The 26046-nt window shown below is 42.1% G+C and overlaps 1 protein-coding gene across 6 annotated transcripts in view; it reads right to left on the bottom strand.

The window, feature by feature from the left end:
* Positions 1 to 26046, bottom strand: part of ADGRF5 (adhesion G protein-coupled receptor F5) — a 98910-nt gene that overhangs the window by 10331 nt on the left and 62533 nt on the right. For 4 of the 6 annotated variants that reach the window (XM_012744828.2, XM_076003307.1, XM_012744826.3 and 1 more), the window contains exons 7-16: positions 24535 to 24593; positions 23558 to 23700; positions 19655 to 19876; positions 16302 to 16505; positions 8545 to 8715; positions 6457 to 6576; positions 6093 to 6302; positions 4221 to 4433; positions 2914 to 3069; positions 1053 to 1261 (exon numbers count right to left, since the gene is read on the bottom strand). In XM_012744828.2, the coding sequence (XP_012600282.2) occupies positions 1053 to 1261; positions 2914 to 3069; positions 4221 to 4433; positions 6093 to 6302; positions 6457 to 6576; positions 8545 to 8715; positions 16302 to 16505; positions 19655 to 19876; positions 23558 to 23700; positions 24535 to 24593 (1707 nt within the window). The remainder of the gene's footprint in view (positions 1 to 1052; positions 1262 to 2913; positions 3070 to 4220; positions 4434 to 6092; positions 6303 to 6456; positions 6577 to 8544; positions 8716 to 16301; positions 16506 to 19654; positions 19877 to 23557; positions 23701 to 24534; positions 24594 to 26046) is intronic. The other 2 variants (XM_012744830.3, XM_012744831.3) reach the window with 1 other exon arrangement.

Genomic DNA, 26046 nt, shown 5'->3' with positions numbered 1-26046 from the left:
CACTTACAATAATGCTTTGCACATAGGAGATACTTTAATGAATTTGGTATGAGACAAGAGGAGAGACAGAAGATAATTAGATAAAACACAAAAATAAGTATTACCCCTTTTTCTCAGTTCTTCCTCCAGTGATGAGAAGTTTTGGAGCTGGGTGTCTGAAGATGTCACCATTAGCTATAACCCCACTAGTTTCACAATCAGTATTTATTTATTGTAGCTCGTAGATTTTAGGGGTCTCTAACTCACAACAAGTTAAGTGTAGAGGTGACACTTATTTGATAGAAAGAAAGGAATTTTCCCCTGCTACATAGCAGTAACCTCTATTCTAGGTAAGAGACACGGGGTAGTTGCTTCTTCAGAACTATGAGTTCCCTTCCAAGGAGTGAGAAGATCTCAGACCTACAAAAGCATCAAGCCCAACTATTGTTTTTAATTGATGAACCTTATCTTTTATATTGCTCCTGTTTCTGAAAAGAGTATAGCTATTTGCTTGATATCACAATTATATTCAAAAAAGAGCAATGAGAGAGAGGATAATACCACTGCCCCTTGGAGGTAAGTGGACACAAGGTACTTTCTAGAAACGCTGAGGGAGGAATGCTAAGGGAGGGAGGAACGTATGAGGCCGAGGTAGATGGAGAAAAGTTTATGAGGTCATCTGCATACAGATGGGCTGAGGTCAAGATGGCGTCAGTCCCCAAATGGCGGGCGTCTAGGGCTTTTATAGCTGGGTTTGGGCCAGCACTCAAAGGGGAAGGGGCGAGTAAGGAGGGAGTCTTAAAGGCAAAGGGTTCAACCTAACAGTACTGAGAAGTCAAAGTTAACATATCCAACTGATCCCAGAGCAGAACACATATTCTGTAGCCTTCATATTTGAATTTAAGCATTCTTAAGCATTTCCAGGGTTGCATCTCCTTCGGAAATAAGCAAATAAAAGTAGCTTTGGGAGCGACACAAACAATCCCAAAGCCCACTTTCTTAAGTGCTGAGAAATTGGATGTGCCAGACAGAGCTCCCCACCACAAGCTCAGAGTCAAAGGCTTGAGGATCACCTTGGCCAGCAGCAGCAGACTGTTTATGGGGGCAGAGATGCAGTTGTTCCTCGTCTCCTTCCACTGGGAGCCCACACAGGTGTAAGTGACAGTCCCGCCCACGGGGCTGCCGGTGCCGCCCGGCGCCTTTGAGAACTGGCACAGCTTCTGCACGACTTTTCCGGGCTCCCCGACACCCAGTATGGGATCGTGGCATGTGATGTTCTCCCCTGTGAAGGGAACACAGACATAAAAGTGACAATGGCAGGAGGAGAAAAGATAACAGACATACAGTCACGTCTAGGTAGAATTTTGATGTTTGAATTTGTATTTCTCTTCACTTTCCTCGACCTTTTTTCAGAGTTACGCAATTTCTTAACTTTGCCCCTGATTTTCCAAAACCCCTCACTGCTTTCCATACAAACCTGACTTCTGTGATCTGTACTTGCTTTTCCTAACAGAAGTCATGCCTTCATCTAGGGATGCTCCTCCGTGGCTTATTAGAACCACCTGGGAAGCTTCTGAAAACGCCAGTGTCTGAGCTAAGTACAATCAGAATCTCTTGGGCTGGGATTCAGGCATGGGCAGTTTCCAAGCTTCCCTGGGGACCGCACTGTGCACCAAGGCTGAGAAGCACGGCCACAATCCATGCTCCCCTGGCCCCGAATCTTCTAATCAGTGTGTTTATTACGCATTTGTTCCTTCTGGTTTCCCTTAAAGGTGGCTCTATCTTACTTCTGCTCATGACCAGGCAGGAATGGGGAAACGATGTTTGTTGCAAAATCTCTAATCTGCAGACCCCTGCCTCATCAACATTCTGTTTAGCGCTAATTGCAATTTCAATTACTCTATCAAATCTTAACTAAGTAATTTGTACTGGGAAATGGAAGTGAATCTAAAAGAGGAGAATAATAAAGATGAGTGGGAAAAAAAAACGTGTTGGCTAACATGAGAGGAAGGAGGGCAGGGACAGTGACGAGGTGACTTTTGCTGCCCCCAGAAGGGGCTGTGCTTGGTCGGGTCAGGGGACAGTGACTCCAAATTGCTTCCTGCAATTTAGTGTCCAGGGTTCAGTTACCAAACACGTGTGAGAATGACCACAAATTATTCAGTAACCTCCAACAAGCTCGGTGACAGAGCCGTGGGTGCTTTATGCAGCAGGAGTCCTGTCACTGGGAAGATTTAGAGACAGGAGGGGCCGGGGGGAGGGTTATGGTAGGAGCCCAGGGTCATCATTTGTCCCTTGCCCCTCTGTTGCTACCGAGGGGAGCTCTTCAGCGTGGGCTTTTATAGAAACAGCTCCACAAGTCAGGACCTTTGACCTTGAAGATACTGCTCGAGGGCTTATTGGCTCAGTGACAGCAGAGGATGGGAAAGGCAGATGCCTCTTCTGGAAATCCGTTCTTTTCATGTGGCCCTGTCTCGGGAAAAGAGTGCTCATAGGGACATCCTTTCTATACTGCAACTTCAAAAGAATCTCAACCTCACATGGATACGGTCCACTCCTGTCTGCCTGGTGAACTGCTTAGCCTCCCAAATGCAGGAGAAGTACGGTTTCATCTGCAAGCCCTTCTGGATCACATCCTGCTCACCTTCCTCCGGCAGAGCTGAACCAGGTGGCCTCTTCCTGCCACAGCCCCCATATCTCTGGGTTAGCACTTACTACGTTATATGTGATGACGCTTCTTAGCATAAGTCTCTCCCCAAGTCTGGAGGCCACAGAACGTACTGATTTGTTTTCAGTCCCCCACGGTGAGCCCAAGGCCTTCCACAGTGAAGGTGTCTAAGATATGTTTATTGAATGGATGAACGAGACAGCGAATGAATAAGGGAGTCCCTGCCCCTGACGATAACATTTTAAAGTAATTTAAAATGCTCTTACCAGGAACCAGATTAAGCTTCATAGATTGGCTCCAGACTGAATTATTAGCAGCATTGGTAAAGTGACAAAACACATCAATACTTCTTGAACACCAGGAAACCGAGTTTGCATTGAAATTGTGTTTGTAGCACACTTGGTTTCTATTAACTTCTTTTGCTGAAAATAGAGATGTCGAAAGAATTAAGTCACAACGTGAGTATCCAGAGCACAAATTTTGTTAAGATGATACAGTATGGATAAACCTGGCCAGGCTTTTCCCAGGAATGTGCCACATTCATTTTAATGTGATTTTATATATTTACATAGTTACCTCATTGCCTACTACGGTGTCTTGAATTGAGCAAGTCCCTAAGAATGAATGAGCTTGTAAATCCCTCATGAAGGTGTCTGTGTTTTGAGATTTTGAGTTTTGAGCTCCTGTTTGCTTGACCTTAATCTCTCCAAATCCTCAGGGATTGAGGGCACAACCTATCAGAGAGAATCTGTATTTTTTTTCTTCCAAATGCCATAGGGTGCTACCAGTGGATAACTTGGAGCTCAGCTTGGAGGTTTTGAACCACATAGGCAATACAAATTCAAATCCCAAACCTGGGTGACAGCAGGACAATTATACCTCTCAGGGAAAATGGTTTGTCAGCCCAGAGATAAGGCCATGCTCTCAACTCTAGCAGATGGATTTTGTTTTCCTAGCCTGCTCTTTCACTAAGCATATCACCCTTTGAAGGTTCCCAATACTGGACCAATTGGTTGGAGATGCCTCAGCTACTGCTTAGGGAGCAAAGTACTTTCTTTTATGCCCTCCAGAGGCTTAAAACCCAAGATTCTGGGTTTCTCACGTTGGCAAATGTTCACAGGGAAGTTTCAGCATTAGTTAAAGCCTCATTTCTATTTTTCCCCTCTATGTTCTTGGTGCTTGGTTATTTCTCTTACTCTTTTGCATGCTCAATTATGCATTTAAAAATGTGGCACTTTTATAGCATGCTATTTTATAGCATCAAGAGAGACTATCAGAATATCTAGTCTGCCACATTGAGGAAGTGGAAAGCCTAAGAAGGTATCTTAATGCTGTCTTCAACATCTCCCACCAAAAAGAATGGGCTCCACCCTCACAGACTCCCAAGATTTAGCCGCAAACCAGTGAACCATCAGCCACAAGCAAAATGGAAGGCTCGTAGGATTCTGCTCTGTTAATTCTGTCTGTGGGCGATACAGTCCTAGTGTTTCTTGATCTCTATCTTAATAGTAAATTTTCAGACATCACATATATGAAATAAGAAACCCCAACCATTCAGCAATGGGCATCTTACCAGCAAGAAAGAACAAGGAGCCCATGTGGAAAGTTACTTTGTAGTCTTCATCTTCCTCTATGCAGCATTGGATGAGATGGAAACCGCTGCATGAAACACTGGCTTCCAAAGGATCAACCATGATATTTGACACTAGAGGCAGCGGGTGAACAGTGACGTCTTTGGTTGCAATGCTGTACGAATTGCTGTATCTAAATATGCAGTGGTAGGTTCCTGAGTGGAAGGATGCAAAAATGAGATGGAATGAAATAACTGTTTAAAATAAAAGTCATTTGCTGGGAAGGTTAAGAAAAGGCTTAATTTTCCCTCTCGAGCTTGAGGTAGGGCACATCAGAATTTTTCTGGACACGGGAGAAGAAAATGCTTGATAGACTCGCCTCCTCCTGGGTTCTCCATGCATTGGAAGGACTTACTTTCAAATAGAATTAAGTGGCTTATCCGAGATCATACAGAAGAATAGGATTTCAAGCCGGATTTCCAATTCCTACTCCAAGGGTGTTTCACCAACCCAAGCAATAAATGGGAATTTCAATGTGTGCAGGGATGGGGAGTTTGTTGAAGACAGTTTTAGCCTGATGGAGCATGGTGGTGTCACGATGCCCCTCTCTTCCCATCCCAAAGTGAGCAGGCCCCTCAGGTACCAGGACCACATGGCACAGGGGGACAAGCCACCATCTGGGCAGTTGCAATGGAGATAGCATAGCAATATTATAATGGCCCCTGAAGTTAGGTAAGACACTTCAGTTTTCTCTGCGTTCCTTTTCTTTGCCCCAACTCTGGAAAAGGCAGAAGGAAAAGAAGTAGAACAGGAGAGAAAAGAAACTCCTTTTAATTTCTGTTAGGAGGAAGGGGGAATTTAAATTGAATATAAAACGAAAGTGTAGTAGATTTAGATCAGAATGGATTTTTTTTTCAGTAACTGGTATGGGACTGTTTAATAGTTTAATGTGACTGGAAAAGCTATAGTTCCTCTTTGGTTATTGCCCGGTAGTAGGAAGAGCAATTGGACAGGGTAGGTTTCAGGTCAGCCTGGGAGAAAAAATACTTCCCTTTCCTGGTTGTATTTGGGCTAGCAAGTGCAGCCCAAACAATAACTAGTTATTTCACAATGTTGGATAGGCCTTATATGAAAAAAGTAAAGATGACATGGGACTTGTAGTATCTAGACTGGTTAACTTTGTAATGAATGAAAGTCTTCAGAGGGTAGTGGTTAAGATTTGGCCACTGGTGCCCAGCAAACTGGGTTTGCATCCTGGCTCTGCCATTTACCGGATAAATAATCTTGGGTAATTTACTTAAGCTCCTCAAATCTCAGTTCTTTCATCCGTAAAATGAGGATAATAACAACACTATCCTCTAGGCTTATTGTTTTCAAATGAATCAATTCATTTAAATAAGCAGCAGTTCTGTCTATCAAGTCCTCTCTGCTTCCAAAGATTTGCATTTCCTCTCAACAATGCATAGGGGTAAATAGGAAATAAAAATGTTTCCTTCATTGGAAAAAGGCACTCAAAATTTTTACCTAATTTTTTGATACCACGGTTGGGCGAAACCCTCCCAAGAGGCCAGTAAAAGTCCTTTTAAAAACAATCCTTCTTAACTTACTAGCAAGAGCACAGGCTCTGAAATCAGAGAGATTAGTTCCACTCCTGGCTCTGCAACTTGAGTTGTTTAAGCCTAGGCATATTTATTATCCTCTCTGAGGCTCAGTCTTTCCATCTGTAAAATGGGAATAGGGACATCTTGCCCCGAGAGGACTGTTGCATTAAATGTAAAGACATCATTAAGAGCAGCCCCTCCAGGGTTGGTAACTATTATTGCTCGTGTCCAGGGGCCCAGGCAGCACAATACAGTGTCTGACCTTTCACTCACCATTCCATTCCCTGGTCGAGGTCTTGACTGTCAGTACTGACTCTGCTCCATGAAGATACCTCCTCGTGGTATAAAATCTCTGATATATTTTAATTCCAGCAGAAGTGTTCCAATACACCTCATCATAGTTACTCACATCGCTGATGCATTTTATAGAAAAGTTTTGTCCCTCAGAAACAGAAATTGGGTCCGGGGTTATTGTTAGGTTGGCTGGAAAAATGCAAAGAAAACAGACAAGACAAAACCGACAACAAGTCCAACGTTTAGTCTTTCTGGTGACAAGGACACACACGAGTGAAATTTCAGAGAGGGACAGAAAACATGGACCGTCCTGACTCTACTTGTGTCAACGCGGGATTGGTACCTTGCTGCTCCTGGGCTTTACTTGTGTCTACGCTGTTCCCGGTAGTGCTCTGAACTGTACTCACTTCCATCACATGCCTCAGGACCTCGTGCACTTCCCTTCCGGGGCTGGAATTAGCTCCTGATGGTCAGCGGGGCGAAAGGGTGCAAACTTAGGAGTGTTGACGTCACCCAGCTCCCCTGCAACCTCTTCCGTGGCAACTCCAGGGAGAATAAACTCGGGCTTCCCAGGACAGCTTCATTCTCCACTCTTTTAAGATACTTTTTTATAGTATCATATTGCACATTGATATCTCCCTTTCTACATCTCTCCTCCATGAAAACAGGAGCCCTGCAGGGCAAGCCTTTGAATTCTGTGGGTTTGCATCTCCAGCACGCAGTGCTGGGTCTGGTACACAGTCAGCGCTTAATAAGCGAAAGAGTGAATTCAGGACCTATGTTAAGTAGGAGGATCATAGGGTGTATTTCCCAAATGATTGCGCCTGGACTGTCTCAGGCAAACTAGGATGTGTGGGCATCTTCACTATAATTGTAAACTATGTAACGGTCATAATACAATTATTTATATATAATCAAAATTATAATTAACTTTACTACATAGGTACTCCTCTTTCTGAGAAGCTTCTTGTAGATCCATGAGAAATTGTTCATTGAAAATGTTAATAAGACCATTATAAATACCAAAGCAAATACCAAATGAACATCCCACTATTTTTGCCTCTGCTTTTATCTTTCCACTTCTCTCTGAGCATATCTTTTACATGGTTGGCACTTCAAGATGCCTTTCACTTTGGACTTCTAGAAGTAAACACCTTCCTGTCTCGAGCTCATGAATGCTGGCCTTCTTTTCCAATCAACATAAAATGGCGTTCTTCATCATAATCAAAAGAAATCAAGACTTTGCATAGTGCCACCTGGAAGCTGGGATTCAATTGCTCAGATACAGCCCCAAAGTCATTCCAGCATGGTTTAATTGTATCCCCTCACTGACTGAAGGGGTCTTGAGGTTGCTCTCTGAGGTTTAGCTGTTTCTCAGAGTGAAAGAACAAGGCTCAAGGAACCCCGAATTTGGTTCCCTTGATTCTCAGATGAGGTTCTAAACTACCAAACTCATGATTTTCAGCAAAGGCTAAATACGCCCCTAAGATATGTCCCGTTTTTGCATCTAAGGGCAAATTTCTATCGAGTAAATTGAGGAAAGATTGGGTTTACCTGAAAATGTTATTGCCCTAGATGAGCTCATGGGTGTTTCCAGCACTTTGCAGTTTTCTGTACTGAGAGCAGTTTCACACTCCCCCTTTTAACCCTGAAGTCTATATGGGCCCCCGTCAGCCTAATCTTGATCTTTGTAAAAACGCTAAGTCACGATACAGCACACAACGTGAACAAGAGTAACGAGGATCGCTTGTGTCCATCCTTTCTTTAAAATTGTTCAAAAGAGATCTGATGATTGATCTAAACAGTTCATTTTTGTAAGACTGGTGGAAGAACAAGTTTTAATGCCCCATTTTTGCAGACGGGGTGAAATTATAATGGTTTATGATATGAGGAGAAATGAAATTTTCAAGAGGCCTAACCACACTGATTGAGAGATTCCAAACCACTTGTTTCAGCTGTAAAATAACCACCACGTGTCAGGTTATTAAGGCTTTCTGCAGCATTATCTCCAGAAGAGGTGAAGTGGGGTGGGGGTAGTCGAGGGGTGTAGGGAGTGAGCCAGGCTGCCGAAATTCAAGAAGGCGAGAATGGGGCTCTGGGGGAAGGGAGAATTCGGGGCATTGCCCGACACACTCAATGGTAATAGGACCAACCTGAGTGTGGAACTCCATTTCCCAGGCCACCTTCCGCCTTATGTCCCAGGACCCTTCACTGTGTCCCACCCCTACCCTTCCTGATTTTAAAATCCCTCCTTAAATAGCAGAGAGGCAAACCCACTTCTATCTCCCATTGTCAGATCGGCCCCAACCGCACCCCGACTCCCACGGAAGACCCTGTTTTACTTTGCACATAGATATTTCCATTTGATTGACAGCCCTTATTTAGGGTGCAGCACAGGTACGGCTAAAATTTCTAGTGGAAGGGTCCTTACCCACAGAGATGAACGTCACTTTTATGTCCTTACTGCCTCGGGCCCCGTGAGCGCTGACGAACTCGCAGGTGTAGACGACTGTTGTTCCAGAAGACCCGCTTGGGACTTGGGTTCCGTCAGCCTTGAGGGTGTATGTGCTGCAGCCAGAATCTATGTCTGTTTCGGGGTTTCCTGTAACGACAAGCCGTTCTTCTGCTGTTACAGCTGGACAACTCTGTGATTTACTAGCAAAGAGGCCAAATCAGGAAAAAGGAGTTACTATTTAAATCAGGGGTCCTCAAACTTTTTAAACAGGGGGCCAGTTCACTGTCCCTCAGACCGTTGGAGGGCCGTTGGAGAGTGCGGCTGCACATTCCGCACGTGCGCACTGCGGGCCCAGACAAGTCGGCTGCTAAGCAGGACAGGCAGCGGCGACAAAACACGGAGGGTGGGGGGACACAGATAAATGTCCTTGGCCTGCTGCATGTGGCCGGTGGGCCGTAGTTTGAGGACCCCTGAAATAGATTTCTTCTCTTGGAATGGAGAGGCGAGATGGATAGTGGTGGTTCAGTCTGCAGCCTCTGCATCCAGGTTGTCTGGCTTCAAATCCTAAATTCCACCACTGACTAGCAGGGTATTGTTGAGAAAGTCACTTAACTGCTCTGTGCCTCAGTTCTCCAGGTGTAAAATGGGGATAAATAATAGTAGCTACTGCCCAGGACTATGGTAAGGTTAAATGAGATTTATATATATGTATAAAGGGTCTGTCCGGAACGTATCCAGCCGTGTCACAGGAAAAATAGAGACATTTATTGAAGGAGATACAAGACACAAAGAAATATTGTACAAAGGACAACGATGCCTCAGTCTTCTTCAAAGTAGACACCTTGGGACCTCATATAGTTTTCCTAGTGTCTCTTAACCTAACCCATGCACATGCAATATCCTCAGGTGCTCTGCTTGTCGCAGGCCTTCCAGAATGTAGATCACATTTAACAGATTCTTGACCATCTTTGAAGCGTTTGTGCCATGCTCTTATTTGTGCTGCTCTCGTTGCATTGTCCCCTGAAAGCCTTCTGAATCACCCGAATAGTTTCCACAGAGGCATGTTCAAGCTTCAGGCAAAATCTGATGCAGATGCATTGCTCTACTTGCTCAGCCATTTTGAATGTGACGGCCACACAGTACACAGGCTCACTCAACTGCATCTAGCGTCACAGTGACTAGGACAATGAAGGCGTCACGTTCACGCATGCGCACTCCAGTCCACTCGCCTTGGCTGCTGGGTTACATGGATGTTGGACAAACCGTTCTCATTATATTAGCAATGGCTGGGTACTTTCTGTACAGACCTTGGTATATATGCTCTTACAAAAATACCGAGCTAGGGCCTGCCCCAACAGAGACCATGAGTGAGGGTCACTGGGATGTGAAAAGTGACAAAGAGAAGCAAGGTGTTTGGGTATGACTTAATGAAAGGAAAAAAGATGTCAGATTATTTACACGACTATTATTATTGAAGGGAGGATGAAACAATACTGGGACATCTGATAGTCATCTCGTTTGAGGAATGTTTTTTGTAAGTCGTTCCCTTTTTAAATCTCTGCACTTTAATAGAAGCTTCAACTTCATGCTTTCTCAGTTACCAGCAGTTTCCCCATTAAAATAGCTCCCTTCCCGTACCTTCCTTTCCCCTCCCAGAAATGCTGCTCTCTGAGCCATCTTTCCTCTTGCCTGGGGTGCTAGGACAGACACCCTCATGGTTGGTTGGTTTTTCTACTCCATCCCCTTCTCTCTCTCTCCTCCCACCTCACCTGTCGGCACACCATCCTAAGGCATTCTTCAAACACTATCAATCTTCCAAAAATGAAAAAAAAAAAAATGAATAAGCTTCTTGATTAGTTCCAACATACATACATCTTTTTCAGCTCTGGTTGATGATCAATGATATTTGGAATAGTTTGATTGACGTGTAACTAGCATCTTTCCCTGGTCCCCAGAATGGTGGTTAAAAACGACAAAACTAAGGCCGGGCGAGGTGGCTCACGCCTGTAATCCTAGCTCTCTGGGAGGCCAAGGCGGGTGGATTGCTCAAGGTCAGGAGTTCGAAACCAGCCTGAGCAAGAGCGAGACCCCATCTCTACTATAAATAGAAAGAAATTAATTGGCCAACTAATATATATAGAAAAAATTAGCTGGGCATGGTGGTACATGCCTGTAGTCCCAGCTACTTGGGAGGCTGAGGTAGTAGGATTGCTTGAGCCCAGGAGTTTGAGGTTGCTGTGAGCTAGGCTGACGCCACGGCACTCACTCTAGCCTAGACAACAAAGCGAGACTCTGTCTCAAAAAAAAAAAACCAAAAAACCCACAAAACTGGTTTTCATCTTCATCCACCTTGACTAAATTACCTCCGAGCTCATAGGCACGAGCACGCCTACCCACCTCCAGTTACCTTTTGAAAATCCACTTTCTCCAATTCTTCCAGGACATCACTTCATCCTTTGCCTTTCAGCTCCCTTGTGTCTTTAAATTTTCCTTGGGTTCTTTCTCGTCCACCCCCAGATAGACTCAAATCTCTCCTTCCTACAGGGGTTCTTCCCCGGGCTGAAAGCCCCCTGCCACTATTGTATTTTCTTCCTCTCTTCATAGCACGATGCTTCTACATTTGCCACCTCCAATGTTTCACTCCCATTTTTGATCAAATCTTTGCAAGCAGCCATCTTCACCCTCTACTCCACCAAAAGTGTTTCTTTACAGCCAACGGTGACCTCCCCCCCCTTCCTACATCCAGTGGCCTTTTCTCATGCTGCCTGGACCACAGTGTCCCACTCTGCTGACCACCTTCTTTCGGCCTGGGCACTGCTGGTTCCATGGGTGTCTCCTGCTTCTCTTTTCTCTCCATCCCTCCTTCTGGGGCTCCCTTCCAGGGTCCCCACTTTCTGTTCCTTTATGAAATGCTGCCTCATCTTTTTCTGCACCCTCTCACTGAACTATGGGCTCTATTATATCCTGTACTTGGATGACTCCTGCTCTATTTCTGAGACAAATACTCTAGTTGGAAACTTTAGAAGCAAATTCTTCAGTGTCAATTTCTCATCTTAGGTACCTTCCACTCAACATGTCTGATGAAGACTCATCTTCATTCTCCCCAGACAAAACCTGGGCATATTCTAATACGTCCTCTCATTGACATTGGCATTTCCCCCAAATTAAAAATACTAAAGTCATCTTTAGTTACTTGTACTCACTCACATTTTACCTCCACTCAGACATGAAAAAAAAAACTTTTAGATTATTCTCCTGAAACATCTCACCCTAATCCACGGTCACTCACACAGGCCCCATTATCTGTTTTTTGCCGTTACACATTGTTGTAGCTGGGTCTCTGTTTTTGGTTATTTTCCCTTTCAATCTATTGGAGACACTATCTCAAAATTTATTTTTTCCAAAGTTCAGCTCTGACCATTCCCTCTTTTTACCTTAAAAATCTTATCATTTCCCACAGGATAAATTCAAAGCTCCTTACCAGGACATATGCAATTATTCACAGTGTGATTTTAATCTGCCTCTCTCCTCTTTGTCTCATTCTATATGCCTCTCTTAAGAATTAGGTCGTGTCATGGGCCTTCAACATGCCCTGCAGCTTTGCACCTCTGTGCCTGTGTTCACATCTGGAATATTCTCCTTCCCTCTTCCTCCTGCGGACTCTTACTCATCCTTAGAGACTCAGCTATTTCATCAAACTAATGTGCAAGGCAATGAGCTATGCAGGATGGCGTGTACAGAGAGAGGCACAGAAATAGTGATAATGCACAGAGAATAGGTTCCATAAGAGAACTCAAGATACTATGGAATTAAAGGAGGAACATTTTAGTTGGGAGACTAGGAGAAGAGGAAGATCTGCTCCAGGACTTAAAAGACATTTAGGGTTTTAATAGATAGAAATGGGGGTTCTGGTATGCGGGTGTAGGTGTGCTGAGTGTGTATAAATCAGTGCTCCTTGGAGAACTTGGAGTTCCATTAAGCTGCTTCAGGGGCTGGGACTGAGTTGTAGGAGAATTATAAGCTGTGTGGGCTCCAAGCCCCCCACCCTTTTACTAACCAGAGCAGCTCCTCTCTGGTCTGCTTCACACATCAGATCTATGCCCTCAACCAAGGGACAATTTTGCCTCCCTGGGGGACATTTGTCAATGTTTGAAGGCATTTTTGGTTGTTGCAACTGGGAGTGTTACTGGAATCTAGTGGGTTTATCAGCCACAGATGCTGATAAACATCCTATAATACAATGCACAGGACAGCTGCTCACAGCAAAGAATTATCTGGCCCAAAATATCAACAGTGCTGAAGTTGTTAGACAACCACGCAAGACTTTGCTTGAAGACTATGGGTAAATCAGAAAACCACTGATGTAAGCAAAACACAGAAGCAGCAGCATGTGGATTTTGTTCAAGGAACAATAAGTAATTCCGTCAGGCTGGAACATAGGAAAAGAGTGGAGATAAGGCTTCAAAAGGATGGTAAACCCAGAAAACAAAGGCAGAATCTCCAAACTGGCATCATTCACATCGTATTTCATACAATACCCCTGCGGCTGGGCAACTTGAGGGTCCTGCATGACAAGTACCTAATACGTAGCTAATAAGTTGGTGCTTTGCTTTATGGAGAAGCGATTGTGTGTAAGTACAAGTTTGCTGCTGAAATCTGCCTAGATAATATACCAAATCTTCATCTATAAAATGGTGACAGTGGTACTTACTTTGCAAGACTTTTGGTGGGGAAGTGGGGAGAAAAACCCAGATGATAAATGTAAACATTGAAAACAGAGTTGAATACATTGAATCAGCCACAATAACTTTTTTTCTTTTCTTTTCTTTTCTTTTTTTTTTTTTTGAGAAAGGGTCTCTCTCTGTTGCCCTGGGTAGAGTGCAGTGGTAACATCATGGGTCACTGCAATCTCAAACTCCTGGGCTCCAGCGATCCTCCTGCCTCAGCCTCCCAAGTAGCTGGGACTTCAGTCACGTGCCACCACACTCACATAATTTTTCTACTTTTTGTAGAGTTAGGGGTCTTGCTCTTGCTCTTGCTTAGGCTGGTCTCAAACTCTTGGCCTCAAACAATCCTCCCTCCTCAGCCTCCTGCTGTGCTAGGATTACAGGCAGAGTGAGCCACTGTGCCCTGCCTACAATAACTATTTTATGATAACAACAATACCCTTAAAAAACACACCCTTCGCTTTTTCTCCAAGTGGTAGGAAATCTTCATTGTATATTATTCCTCTTAAAGTTAAGAGGAATAATTGTATATTATTCCACTTAAATTCTACCAGTGTTAAATACTTCCTCTCTTATTCCTTTCCAGAGTGCTTTGAAAATGCAACCGTCTCTGAAACAGGATCATTCATTCAATTCCAAATACTTTCAAATCTAGCAAATTATTTTGCTAGATTTCTTCCTACAGACCCAGAAAAAAAAATGGCTGCTAGAATAACTTTTGGAATTTGGAGTGAGAGAGCTGCAGAGAAGACCAGCAAGGGAAAGAAGGGCAGGGTGCCAGGGCAGCCGCTAAATTCATCAGAGAAGACTACACAGGTCCCCAGGCAGCCAGCCCTGTGGCAGGAAATCCATTGTTCTGCAGTCCTTCGGCTGCTCTGGGCATTCACAGCGAGGTCCCTGAGCATCTGCACCATAGACTTCCTGGTTCCTTTGCCAGAAGGCAAAGTTTTTCACCTCTCATGTCTGAAATCTTCTAAGGCAGTGCCACGGGAATTGCACAAGGTCTTTCTCCCACCTGGCAGTTCCTTCAGGAAGCCTACACCTCCTCTTCCTTAAAAATCAGGAAAGTGACTACATGTGGCATGTGTCAATATTTTCAACAGTTACCAGATACCTTTCCCATTCTTCTGAGTACTTTGAAGTCAAATACAAACGCTACAGGTGAAACTCACTTTGCCAAATAGATGTACTCAGGAAAATTCGCATGTAAATTGATCATTTTATTTCATTATAATTTAATAGAGTCTGATAGCAAAGGCTTTATAAAATGAAGGCTCACTACACTAATGTATCCCATGGGTAAAGCCACATGTTACTTTAAAGATTTTTTTTTTTCTTTAAAGATGAGCACGTAACAGTGTTGTTTCTTAAGAGAAGAGCTACACTTGTTCTATGCAGTTTCTAGGTAGAAAATAGTCCAAACTCCACCAGACCAGCTTACTCCAGTGCCGGCCCATCAGGCATGGGTCATATATTAAATAGTTTAGCCAAGATAAACACTGGTCTTGTGAAACAAGATCTGTGCTAAGTCCCAATCCTTTCTTTTCTTTTTATATTGTGACAACCTTGGATAAGTCCTTTAATCTGGACCCCAATTTCCTTATTTGCAAATTGGAGGTAAAAATGCCAGCTTCAGGCCGGGCGCTGTGGCTCACGCCTGTAATCCTAGCTCTTGGGAGGCCGAGGCGGGCGGATTGCTCAAGGTCAGGAGTTCAAAACCAGCCTGAGCAAGAGCGAGACCCCGTCTCTACTATAAATAGAAAGAAATTAATTGGCCAACTGATATATATATAAAAAATTAGCCGGGCATGGTGGTGCATGCCTGTAGTCCCAGCTACTCGGGAGGCTGAGGCAGGAGGATCGCTTGAGCCCAGGAGTTTGAGGTTGCTGTGAGCTAGGCTGACGCCACGGCACTCACTCTAGCCTGGACAACAAAGTGAGACTCTGTCTCAAAAAAAAAAAAAAAAAATGCCAGCTTCAAACTTGTGGTCAAGTTTAAATGTGATTAAAAGCAATAACATATATATATTTTTTAATTTTTTGAGACAGTCTTGCTCTGTTGCCCTGGCTAGAGTGCAGTGGTGTCATCTTAACTCACTGCAACCTTAAACTCTTGGGCTCCAATGATCCTCCTGCCTCAACCTCCCAAATAGCTGAGGCTACAAGTGTGCGCCACCAAGCCCTGCTAATTTTTCTATTTTTTTTGTAGAGATAGTGTTTTGCTCTTGCTCATGCTGGTCTTGAACTTCTGACCTTAATGATCTTCCCACATCAGCCCTCCCAGAGTGCTAGGTAGGATTACAGGCGAGAGCCACCATGCCCGGCTGATAACATGTTTTTTAAAAATGGGTTAATCATAAATGGTTGTACAAAACAGAATCAGTATTGCAGTTTTAATTTGTTATTATTACTACTGTTATCAGTATAAACTGGAGGATAGGTAACTTCAGGTAAGATCTCAGATCTAAAAACAAAAGCAAACAGGACCAGAAATTGACATGAAACAACTGAGAGAAAAACAGACCTGTACAGAGAGAGATAAAGCTAGAGACAGAGAGAGAATGTTGAGGTAAGCATGGACAGGAAGACAAAGAATTGAGAAGGGCAGGCACCAACGGAAGAGACACAGAAATGAGAAAAAGTCAGAGCTCAATGAAAAGTGAATGACCTCATGCTTAGGTCTTTGCTGAAGATGCAAAGGAAGGTGGGCTAGGCTTTTCCCATGGAGATGCCTTGGACTGAAATCACTGGGATCGCTCCCACTTGGGTCTTCTCCTGCTGGGATCGTGTCGACAACATAAGCATCATACTTGTATGCATGTATTTTTGGAGTTTTGCTCTAGAGTGGTTAAGCTGGAGCTGGCATCAAACCTAAGTCTTTTTCATAGTCTAAGTCCAGTGAAAAACAGCCACTGACGTTACCCACGCCACCCACGACATCTCCCATTTTTACTTGGCTAAAAGGCAAAAAAACTCTTTGCAAAAGGACTTATCTAACATTCTCACCTGGAATGTTTATTTTTCCTTCCTGCTTCCATTCTACTTTGCTCCAATTAGCATTATTCTCAGCGCAGCAGCTCAAAGACACAGGACTGTTGTCGCATACCACCTTCATTTCTTCATTTGCCAAAATTCGGATGGGCATAACACTTATTCTGTTTCTGGACTCATATTCAAAAATATCTAATATCAGTTTGCAGACATATTCACCTGTACAGGATACACAAAAAATCATTTATTGTTACTACATGTATGTACTTCTTTAGATGAATGGTAGTCTTATCTCATGTGTCGTGACAATACTTCACGAAGCATCATTATCAAAAGCATCTGAGACTTGGTTTAAACCTTCCTAAAAAAAAACATTCAGGAAGTGCAAATATTTCTGATGTCATAAGGTAGAGAGATCATCCGTGAAATAGTAGAAATCTCAGGAACTTTGCTAGTAATAAAAAGAAAGTGTGAGAACAGAAGAGGTAGGAAAGAAAAATCAGAATCCCTTGGACAATTAGAAGATCAGGGGTAATATTGGTATCCTATTTAACCATGTGGTAAAATCAGAGTCAACAGGTGTGTGATAGGAGCCATGTGTCTATAGCCCACCTTCTTATACAGAGAAAAAGAGATGGCCTTGTTAATGTTGGGGTTACAATGAAGTTATTAAATTCTAGGATGTGTCAAGTTCATCATTAGTCCCAGTGAAGAATTACGACTTATTCTTTTGTGGTTGTTTGGAGTGGACATGAGGGCAGGGAAAGGCCAAAGGGGAAGGGCACAATGGAGTACAAGAAAATTTTGGGTGGAGTTGATATATACATTCACTGTCTTGATTGTGGCGATGGTTTCACAGGTGTACATGTGCCAAAATGTATCACATTGCATACTTTAAACATGCACAGTTTATTATATGTCAATGCATCCTCAACAAAGCTACTTTAACATTTTTGTATGTTTGGGTTTTTAAAAAATTATTTTTAAATTTCAGAATATTATGGGGGTATAAATGCTTCAGTTACATGGATTGCTTTTGTGCTGCTTGAGAAAAAGTTATAAGTGTGCCCATCTCCCAGACTGTGTACATTCATTGTACCTGTTAGGTATGATTTTACCTATCTCTCTCCTCCCCACTCATTTGATTTCCATTGAGTTTTACTTCCTATTGAGCACATGAGTGTTGTTAGGTTAGTTCTAATTTAATAGTGAGTACATGCGATATTTGTTTTTCCATTCTTATGATGGGAGAACGGTCTCCAGTTCCATCCAGATTGTTACAAAAAGTATTAATTCATTTTTTATGGCTGAGCAGTACTCCATGGTCTACTTATACCACATTTTATTAATCCATCCATGAATGAAAAGGCACTTGGGTTGATTCTACATCTTTAAAATTGTGAATTGTGCTATAATAAACATTTGAGTGCAAGTGTCTTTCTGATAAAATGACTTTTTTCCTTTGGATAAACATCCAGTAGTGGGATTGCTGGATCAAATGGTAGGTCTACATTTAGTTCTTTGAGGAATCTTCACACTATTTTCCATAGAGGTTGTACTAGTTTGCAGTCCCACCAACAGTGTATGAGTGTTCCTGTCTCCCCACATCCATGCCAGCATCTACTGTTTTGGGACTTTTTGATAAAAAGCCATTCTCACTGAGGTTAGGTGATATCTTATTGTGGTTTTGATTTACGTTTCCCTGATAACTAAAGATATTGAGCATTTTTATATGTTTATTGGCTATTAGTCTATCTTCTTTTGAAAAGCTTCTGTTCATATCTTTTACATAACTCAAAATTATAAAAGCCATATATGACAAATATACAGCCAACATCATACTGAATGGGAAAAATTGAAAGCATTTCCATGTAGAACTGAAACTAGACAAGGTTGCCCACTGTCACCACTTTTATTCAACAGAGTGCTGAAAGTCCTTGCCAGAGTAATCGGGCAAGAGAAGGAAATCAAGGGTATCAAAATGGAGAAAAAAGAGGACAAACTATCACCCTTTGCTGATGATATGATCTGAAATCTAGAAAATCCCAAAGACTCTGCTAAGAGACTCCTTGAAATGATAAATAAATTCAGCAAAGTCTCAGGTTACAAAATCAATGTATGCAAATCAGTAGCATTTCTATACACCAACAACAGTCAAATGGAAAATTAAATCAATGACTCAGTACCTTTTCCAATAGCAGCAAAGAAAATAAAGTACTAGGAATATATTTAACCAAGGAGGTGAAAGACTTCTTTCTACAAGGAGAACTACAAATCACTGAGAAAGAAAATTGCGGAGGATGTAAACAAATGGAAAAACATATCATGCTCATGAATTAACAGAATCAATATTGTTAAAATGTCTATATTACCTAAAATGATTTACAAATTCAATGCAATCCCCATCAAAATACCAATGTCATTTTTTGCAGATCCAGAAAAAATAATTCTATGCTTCATTTGAACCAGAAAAGAACCTGAATAGCCAAAGCAAACTTAAGCAAAAGGAACAAATTGAGAGATGTCACTCTACCAGATTTTAAGTTATACTACAAGGCTATAGTAACTGAAACAACATGGTACTGACACAAAAATAGAGACATAGACCATACTGACACAAAAATAGAGACATAGACCAATGGAAGAGAATGGAGACCCCAAATATAAAACCATCCACATATTGTCATCTGATATCTGACAAAGCAGACAACAATATACACTGGGGAAATAATTGCTGCTCAATAAATGGTCCTGGGAAAATTGGATAGCCACATATAGAATATTGAAACAGGATCCATATCTGTCACTACTCACTAAAATTAATTCAAGATGGGTAACAGACTTAAACCTAGGACATGAAACCATAAGAATTCTAGAAGAAAATGTTGGAAAAACTCTTCTAGTTATAGGCCTAGGCAAATAAATTTATGAAGACCCCAGTGGCAATCACAGCAACAACAAAAATAAACAAATGGGATTTTGATTAAATTACAAAGCTTCTGCACAGCCAAGGAAATAATCAACAGAGCAAATAGATGACCTACAGAATGGGAGAAAATATTCGTATGCTATACATCTGATAAAGGACTAATAATAAGAATCTACAAAGAACTCAAGCAAATCACCAATAAATAATCAAATACTTTAACATTTTTAAAAAGTTGATGAGAAATTAAATTAACAATAAAATAATATTATTATATATACTAAAAATAACAAAAATTAATGCTATGGGATTAATTCTGAATTTTGAAACATTGAGCCAGGAAATTTCTTTTTGAAGGGAAAAACAATATCTGCATATTGTATGGTTTGCTTCCTTATGAGTTCTTCAATCCGTTTCTCACACAAGTTACTGAGTGACTCACCTGCATCTCTCTGAGTGATGTTGTAAATGGTGAGGCTGGATACTGAGGTCATGTTGTTAAGCACAAAGGTGTAAATTGAGAATCTACTGCTGTTCTGGATGTCGAAGTGCCGCTCTACGTGGTGCCAAGACACATTGGAGGACAAAACTTCATTTTCACATGATAGAGTGACTGTATCCCCTTCAAATATTACTTGTGGTATGACAGAGAACTTAGTTTCATCTGGAAACCCAAAGAAAAGGTGTTAAGATCCCAAAGCACATAAATGTAATGGATGCTATTCATCAGATATCACCACCAAGGGCTCTCAGGGGTCTCCATGGCATCTATGGTGCTGTACAGGATGAGACAACACGTCCCTTACTCCATCTGGCCCAGCTGGGACCTGAGGCCCATGGAGTTACAACTGGCCAGATACTAGGGACAGGCCTTCTAGTTTGGGGTCTTTGTATCATGTGTCTTAAGGATACTTAAGAGTCCTTAATGGTAGCAATGGGGATCCCAAAGCCATTTTCAATATTTCTAAAAGTCTAGTAGAAAATTGCATATTTGCTTATGAAAAAGCCCCACAGGCTAACTTAAACATCAAGTTTCTTTGCCACTGATTGGAATAATATCAATGTTTCTTACCAATAACTGATATCTCAGGCTTACTGAAGGCCCTGATCTAAGTCTTTGATGAGTTAGAAACAGGAAAACAAATGAATTATTCATAACAAATAAAATCTGCTTGGGAAATAAGACTTTTTTTAATACCTAATATCCATGGACCTTTAAGAGTGGGAGTTTATAGATGGATCTGGATTTGAGTCCCAGTTCTGTCCCGCAAGTAACTGTGTGTGGCCCTGGGGAACTTGCTTAGCCTGGCTGAGCCTCTGCTCCCTTGTCTGGAAGATAGGAGCAATGAGAGCTACATTGGGAGGTGACTTGGGGAAACTACAGCTATTATGATTGTTTTGGCCATAAAAAACTGTAGAAGATCTATTCATTTTATAGATAAAAGCACAATATTGGTTATTTTAATATGTGCTTTTAGGGATGCTCTTTGCTTATGCAACATGTAGTTTTTTTTTCTAAGCTGGGTTTCTTGTGTGATGTCCTTCACCATTTATGTGTGTTGAGGAAAATCAGAGAAGCTAGGGTGAGGAGGCTCTAGGAGGACCCTTTTACATGGGGCTTTATGGTCAGGCCAGACCTCCTACGTATTATAAACATGGAAATAAAACATCATGAAATTAATTTGGGGTGGTATGATGTTCTAGTCAAAATATCAAGATATATAAATATTTCTTATTATTCCTTTTAGGCTCTGAATTAAAATAAGTTGTTTTTTTAAAAAATCACATTTAACTATTAGGAAGCAAGGTCATCTTTGAATATTTAATGCAGTGCACTAGCTTTGAAATCACATAAATTTATGTTTCTTATATATATGTCCTTGAGCAAATTATTTACCCTCTCTAAGCCTCTATTTCATTATTTGTAAAATGGAAATAATAATATCTACTTCACAGGATCTGTGATGATGAAATATATATAAACACACTGGAATTAATACAGAAAAGATGCAGTTAAGTTTTCATTATTATCACTGCTAATATGTAAGATTGATAGAACTGCCAGTATTGTATGGTCATATGAAATTGAACATAAATTTATCAGGAATGATTAAAGAAGAGCGTTTTGTAGTTAAGGGACCTGCTAATTAACCAAATGTCATCAGAGGATTAATGTATAACAAAATAAATGGAACTATTCTAAAGATTGCCCTGTGCCCTTTGTGTTTCATAAAGATAAACTTAAAAATAAGTTTCTAATACCAACTCATTCATTCAACATTTTTCTTTCTTGTTTGTTCTCTTCCTATACCCACTCCCCAAATATGATTATAATTTTTTTAAAAAATCCAACCACATGACTTCTTGAGTGTTTGTATTCTGGGTTAACAACAACAGCACTGTGAAGAGCAGGATGGTGTCTGAGTTTCCCTGTGGAATTATGTGTAGTGTAAGATCATTTTTATTGGTCTGAGGCTGTACATATCACAGACTCATATTCTGATTTTGAAAGAGGACAGAGATAAATGTAGACTCTCTGCAAGGTGGGATGTTGAGTGATTTTCACAATAACTTAATTGCTCTTTAGAAGAACAAGCCATGTACTATAATTTGGATGTCTTTTCCCCTCAAATCTCATGTTGAAACTTGATCCCCAATGTTGGAAGTGGGGGCTAATGGGAGATGTTTGGGTCACGGGGGCAGATCCCTCATGATTGGCTTGGTGCCCTCCTTGAGGTAATGAGTGAGCTCTTGCTCTATTAGTTCCTGAGAGCTGGTGGTTAAAAAGAGCCTGGCACCGTCCCCCTGGCTCTGGTCTCTCTTGCTATGTGATCTCCGGACATGCCTGTTCCCCTTCCCTTCTGCCATGAGTGGAAGCAGCTTGAAGCCTTCACCAGGTGCCCAGTATTCTAGCCAGCAAAATCGTAAGCCAAACAAACTTATTTTCTTTATGAATTACCCAGTCTCACTACTCCTTCATAGCAACACAAATGGACTAAGACACCATGTATACTAAAACACATTTGTGAATTATACTGTCAGCAGCATGTTTCTGGGCTAACAACCTGATCAGTAAAACTGCCGGATACTTATTCACTGAAATGGTTGACTATTCTCAGGAGGACTAGAAATTGGGGGAAACAGGAGTCACAATTGAAGTTTATACTGGAGAATGCTATTCTCCTATGTCTTCAGAATCACAAATAAGAAGAATTTTTCAGGGCAAAGAAAGTGCATGTCTTGGTTGGCCAGGTAGCATTGCTGAGATTGCTCCTGCATGAGCTTACACTTTTAGGTCACCTTTTCCCTTTCCTTTAATTTTCTGGTTTTTATTTTTGTTTTGCTGCCTTATTTATTTAGAATTTTTATTTTGCTATTTTATCTTGTTTATGTTGTAGCACTTTCTTAGCATTATATAAATCTCATATGCTTTCCTTAGCTAGTTTTATCACTTCCAATATATTATTTTAAAAATGACCTGGTGTCTAAAAATACTAGCAGAGAATGTAAACAGAAAGGATATCAACCTGCTGTGAAGATGACCTGACTCCTGAATGAGAGGGGCTCTTTCTTTAATCCATTTGTCCCAAATACAGTCCTCTCAGTGCTCTCCCCATAGAAGGAACTATCCACACTCCTGAACTACAGACCTGAGTCATCCAGAATGCTGGCAAGCCAACCCCTGCCCATCAAATCTCTGCCTGCTGGGTTCTCCTTACTATCCCTTATACTATACCAGGTTCACCCATATATGAAGACAACAGAACCCAACTTTGCATCCCATTTGTAAAATGGTGCAGAATACATGAAAATCCCCCAGATTTACCACTGTTCTATGTGCTCTAAAGCAGTGATCTAACCTTCCTGTGCAGAGAATCACCTGGAGGACTTGTTGCAATGCAGATTGGCTCTGGTAGGTCTGGGGTAGGCCCAAGACATGCATCTCTAACAAGTTCCCAGGTGGTGCTGATGCTACTGGTCTGGGGCTGCACTCTAAGAACCACTGCTCGAAAGCAATGGCCCTCTATTTGCTATCAGTGCATTTTGTGAATATCTCAACTCTCGCCATAATGTTAGTTTGACTTTTTAGGATGTTTTGGATCTGTTAATTTAGAAAATTCACAGGCGCAGATGACTCTGTGGACCCCTTGTCAAATGTCTGTCCTCCTCTCCCCCGGTATCCCAGGTACAGTGACATTAGCCATGTTGGGAGGCATTGGCTTAAGTGGAGGAGATGACATCCAGCCCCCTGTTACAGGAACACAGTGATGATGTGATGTAAGACAATTCCATAGGTTTAAACGTAACAATAAACACATTATCATGCTGAAATAGTTGCACTTACTACTAGTGACTGCTTGAAAGGAGTTGTAGTCCATTTTGTAGGTCTGGTTGAGGTTCTGTATGACTTGCTCATTGGCTTTATGCATTAATTCAACTGATGGTGTCGTACTCTGGACATCATACGTCACAACCACACTTCCAGGCCTGGACAGAGACCACCCAGTTGAGTAAAGCAGTAACTGACCTGACCTGGATGAATCTAGATGCTTTTTATTTGCATGAAAAAAAAAAAAAACCAGCAGGAATAGCCTGGGTACTATTATCCTCAGGGGCTCATGGAAATAAACCGGTTTGCAAGCTCTAGGTGAAAGCGCAAGACAGGGCTTGCACCCCCAAACGTCTGCAGCATAAATGAACAAAGCAGCCAGATGGGGATCTGTGAGCTGAGTTATAGGGAGGCAGCCACAATGCAGAGCCAGCTCACTGTTGTCACACAGCTATGCTGGCCCAGGGTGACCAGATCGAACATTACATGAAACCCAAATCCTGGATGTTCTTGTACACGTTCCTGATTTTTAAGATTGGCAACTAAGTCTTTGGCAACTCGCTCAGGGCTGCCAGGGCACCCAAGTCCAGGGGGACCATTCATGTTGCGGCATGACACTCTATGGTCCTGGCTGGCAGAATCTTCTTGTGCAAAGGCATCATTGCATGACGTTATTTCATTTTTATATTTCTGAACTCTTCTAGGCTACCAACGTATCCCATGTATTTGTTTGCAAATACTGGCATGGAATGCATAGAATTCATGCATAGAATGAACAAAGGTTTTTTCCTACTCTTCCTTCTAAGTAGGTACCTCTGCAAGGGGTGAGCCTCTCTTCTCAGTGTCCCCTCTCCCTCTAAGCCCCTGTGATATGGCTCCAGTCTTCACCCCTTCCAAACTGCCCCTGCTCAACATTCCACAGGATGGCTCTCTACTGGGTTTTTCCTCCTCTACTACATCAAATAGAAATGACCAAATTACAGCATTCTTACCTGAACCCTGTCACAGTCACCCATCTGAAGCCTGGTAAAATGCTGTAACCCTTACGGAACTGGAAAATAAAGCGAGACAAGTGTCACGTATTGAAGTCTCGTGAGAGATATGCCAAGAGATTTAAAACATATTATCCTTATATATATGAAAAGGATATAATAACACATTATTATATATATGAAAAGCATATTATCTTCATCACCCTGGGTAAAGTTATCCTACGTGTATTTTGTTAGTGCTGGCATTAGCATATCTTCGAAGGAGTAATTAATTCCTAACTACCTATGTCAGTCTGGGTTCTCTAGGAAGCAGACGCCAGATGAAATGTGCAAATTGACTCAGCAAAATTCCTAAAAAAGAAAATGAGGCGGGAGTGGGGAAGGCAGATAGAGCCGTCAGACCCCTGAGTGAAAGAGAGAGGGAGGGAAGGTTGAATCAAAGAATCCTGGACTGAGCCTGGGAAGGTTCAATATGGCCTTTCAAGGAGTCCCAGTATCTGGTAGCTGCCACCGTGCCATGCTCATTCACTGGCAGGGAGCAGTGCTCGTGGTCATGGGTTTCTGAGGCTGCAGCTGGGGCCCTTGCTCAGTTACATGCTCTGTGGTTGGAGGTCTGCACTGCCTGACCCCTCAGTTGGCACATCCCAGAACTGGTCGAGCCAGTGTGGTTTTGGATGGTGTTTTTACTCCATTTTGCTTCTCTGAAGACCAACTGCACAGGAAATACCATTTCATTCAGTTCACATTCACAGGGCAGCTACACATTGCAAAGTGCAAAGCTCTGAGCCAGGTCCTCAGGTGGGTGGGACTCAAGACTAGTATGTAACTTTCCTTAAAAGTATATGGTTTCATGTATTATGTGGGTAAGGAGGGTTCTCGTGCTGTGCAGAAATATTACACGCCAGATATGCACGTCAGATGTCCAAGAGCTCTTCCAAAGGAGCAGTTCATCAAGGCATGCACAGAAAATGAGAATATTTGGGTGGCAGATTGGGATAGGCAGGAGGCTGCTCACAGCCTGAGGCAGGTTCAGCTGCCAGGAGAGGTAAGGCAGGGAAGTCGTGATCTCAGCCCACCTGCAATAATCTGTGCCACACCAGTTAGGAAGTTCTGTTCCAAAGGAGTTAGCTCAAGCAAAGCATTTAGGTTTAGATGAGTTATTCCAAAGTAAAGCACTTAGAACAGTGTCTGGCAAACAGCTAACACTCACGAAATATTTTCTAGTTTTATGTGTGTAAATTTAAATGGTATGAATGCCCAGAGATATCTAGTACAGAGTGGTTTGAAACCCTCTGGGCTCAGCTTTGGGTTGGTCTGCCAAAAGATGTGAGGGGTTTCATCCACGTGGTGTGAGAAGAACAGAAATGCACCAACTGGTGCATTTCTAGGCAAGGTTCTTGGGCCTCTGAAGAGGTTTCAGTGAGTTGATGCCACCAAATCTCATCTGAGCCAGTTCCACCCTGAGAAGTTGTTCTACTTATAGGTCAAGGTGATGCCACATTGTCTCCTGAA

The sequence above is a fragment of the Microcebus murinus genome, chromosome 5 (assembly GCF_040939455.1).
Source record: "Microcebus murinus isolate Inina chromosome 5, M.murinus_Inina_mat1.0, whole genome shotgun sequence".
Taxonomy (NCBI): domain Eukaryota; kingdom Metazoa; phylum Chordata; class Mammalia; order Primates; family Cheirogaleidae; genus Microcebus; species Microcebus murinus.
This window is presented reverse-complemented; position numbering and strand designations above follow the sequence as displayed.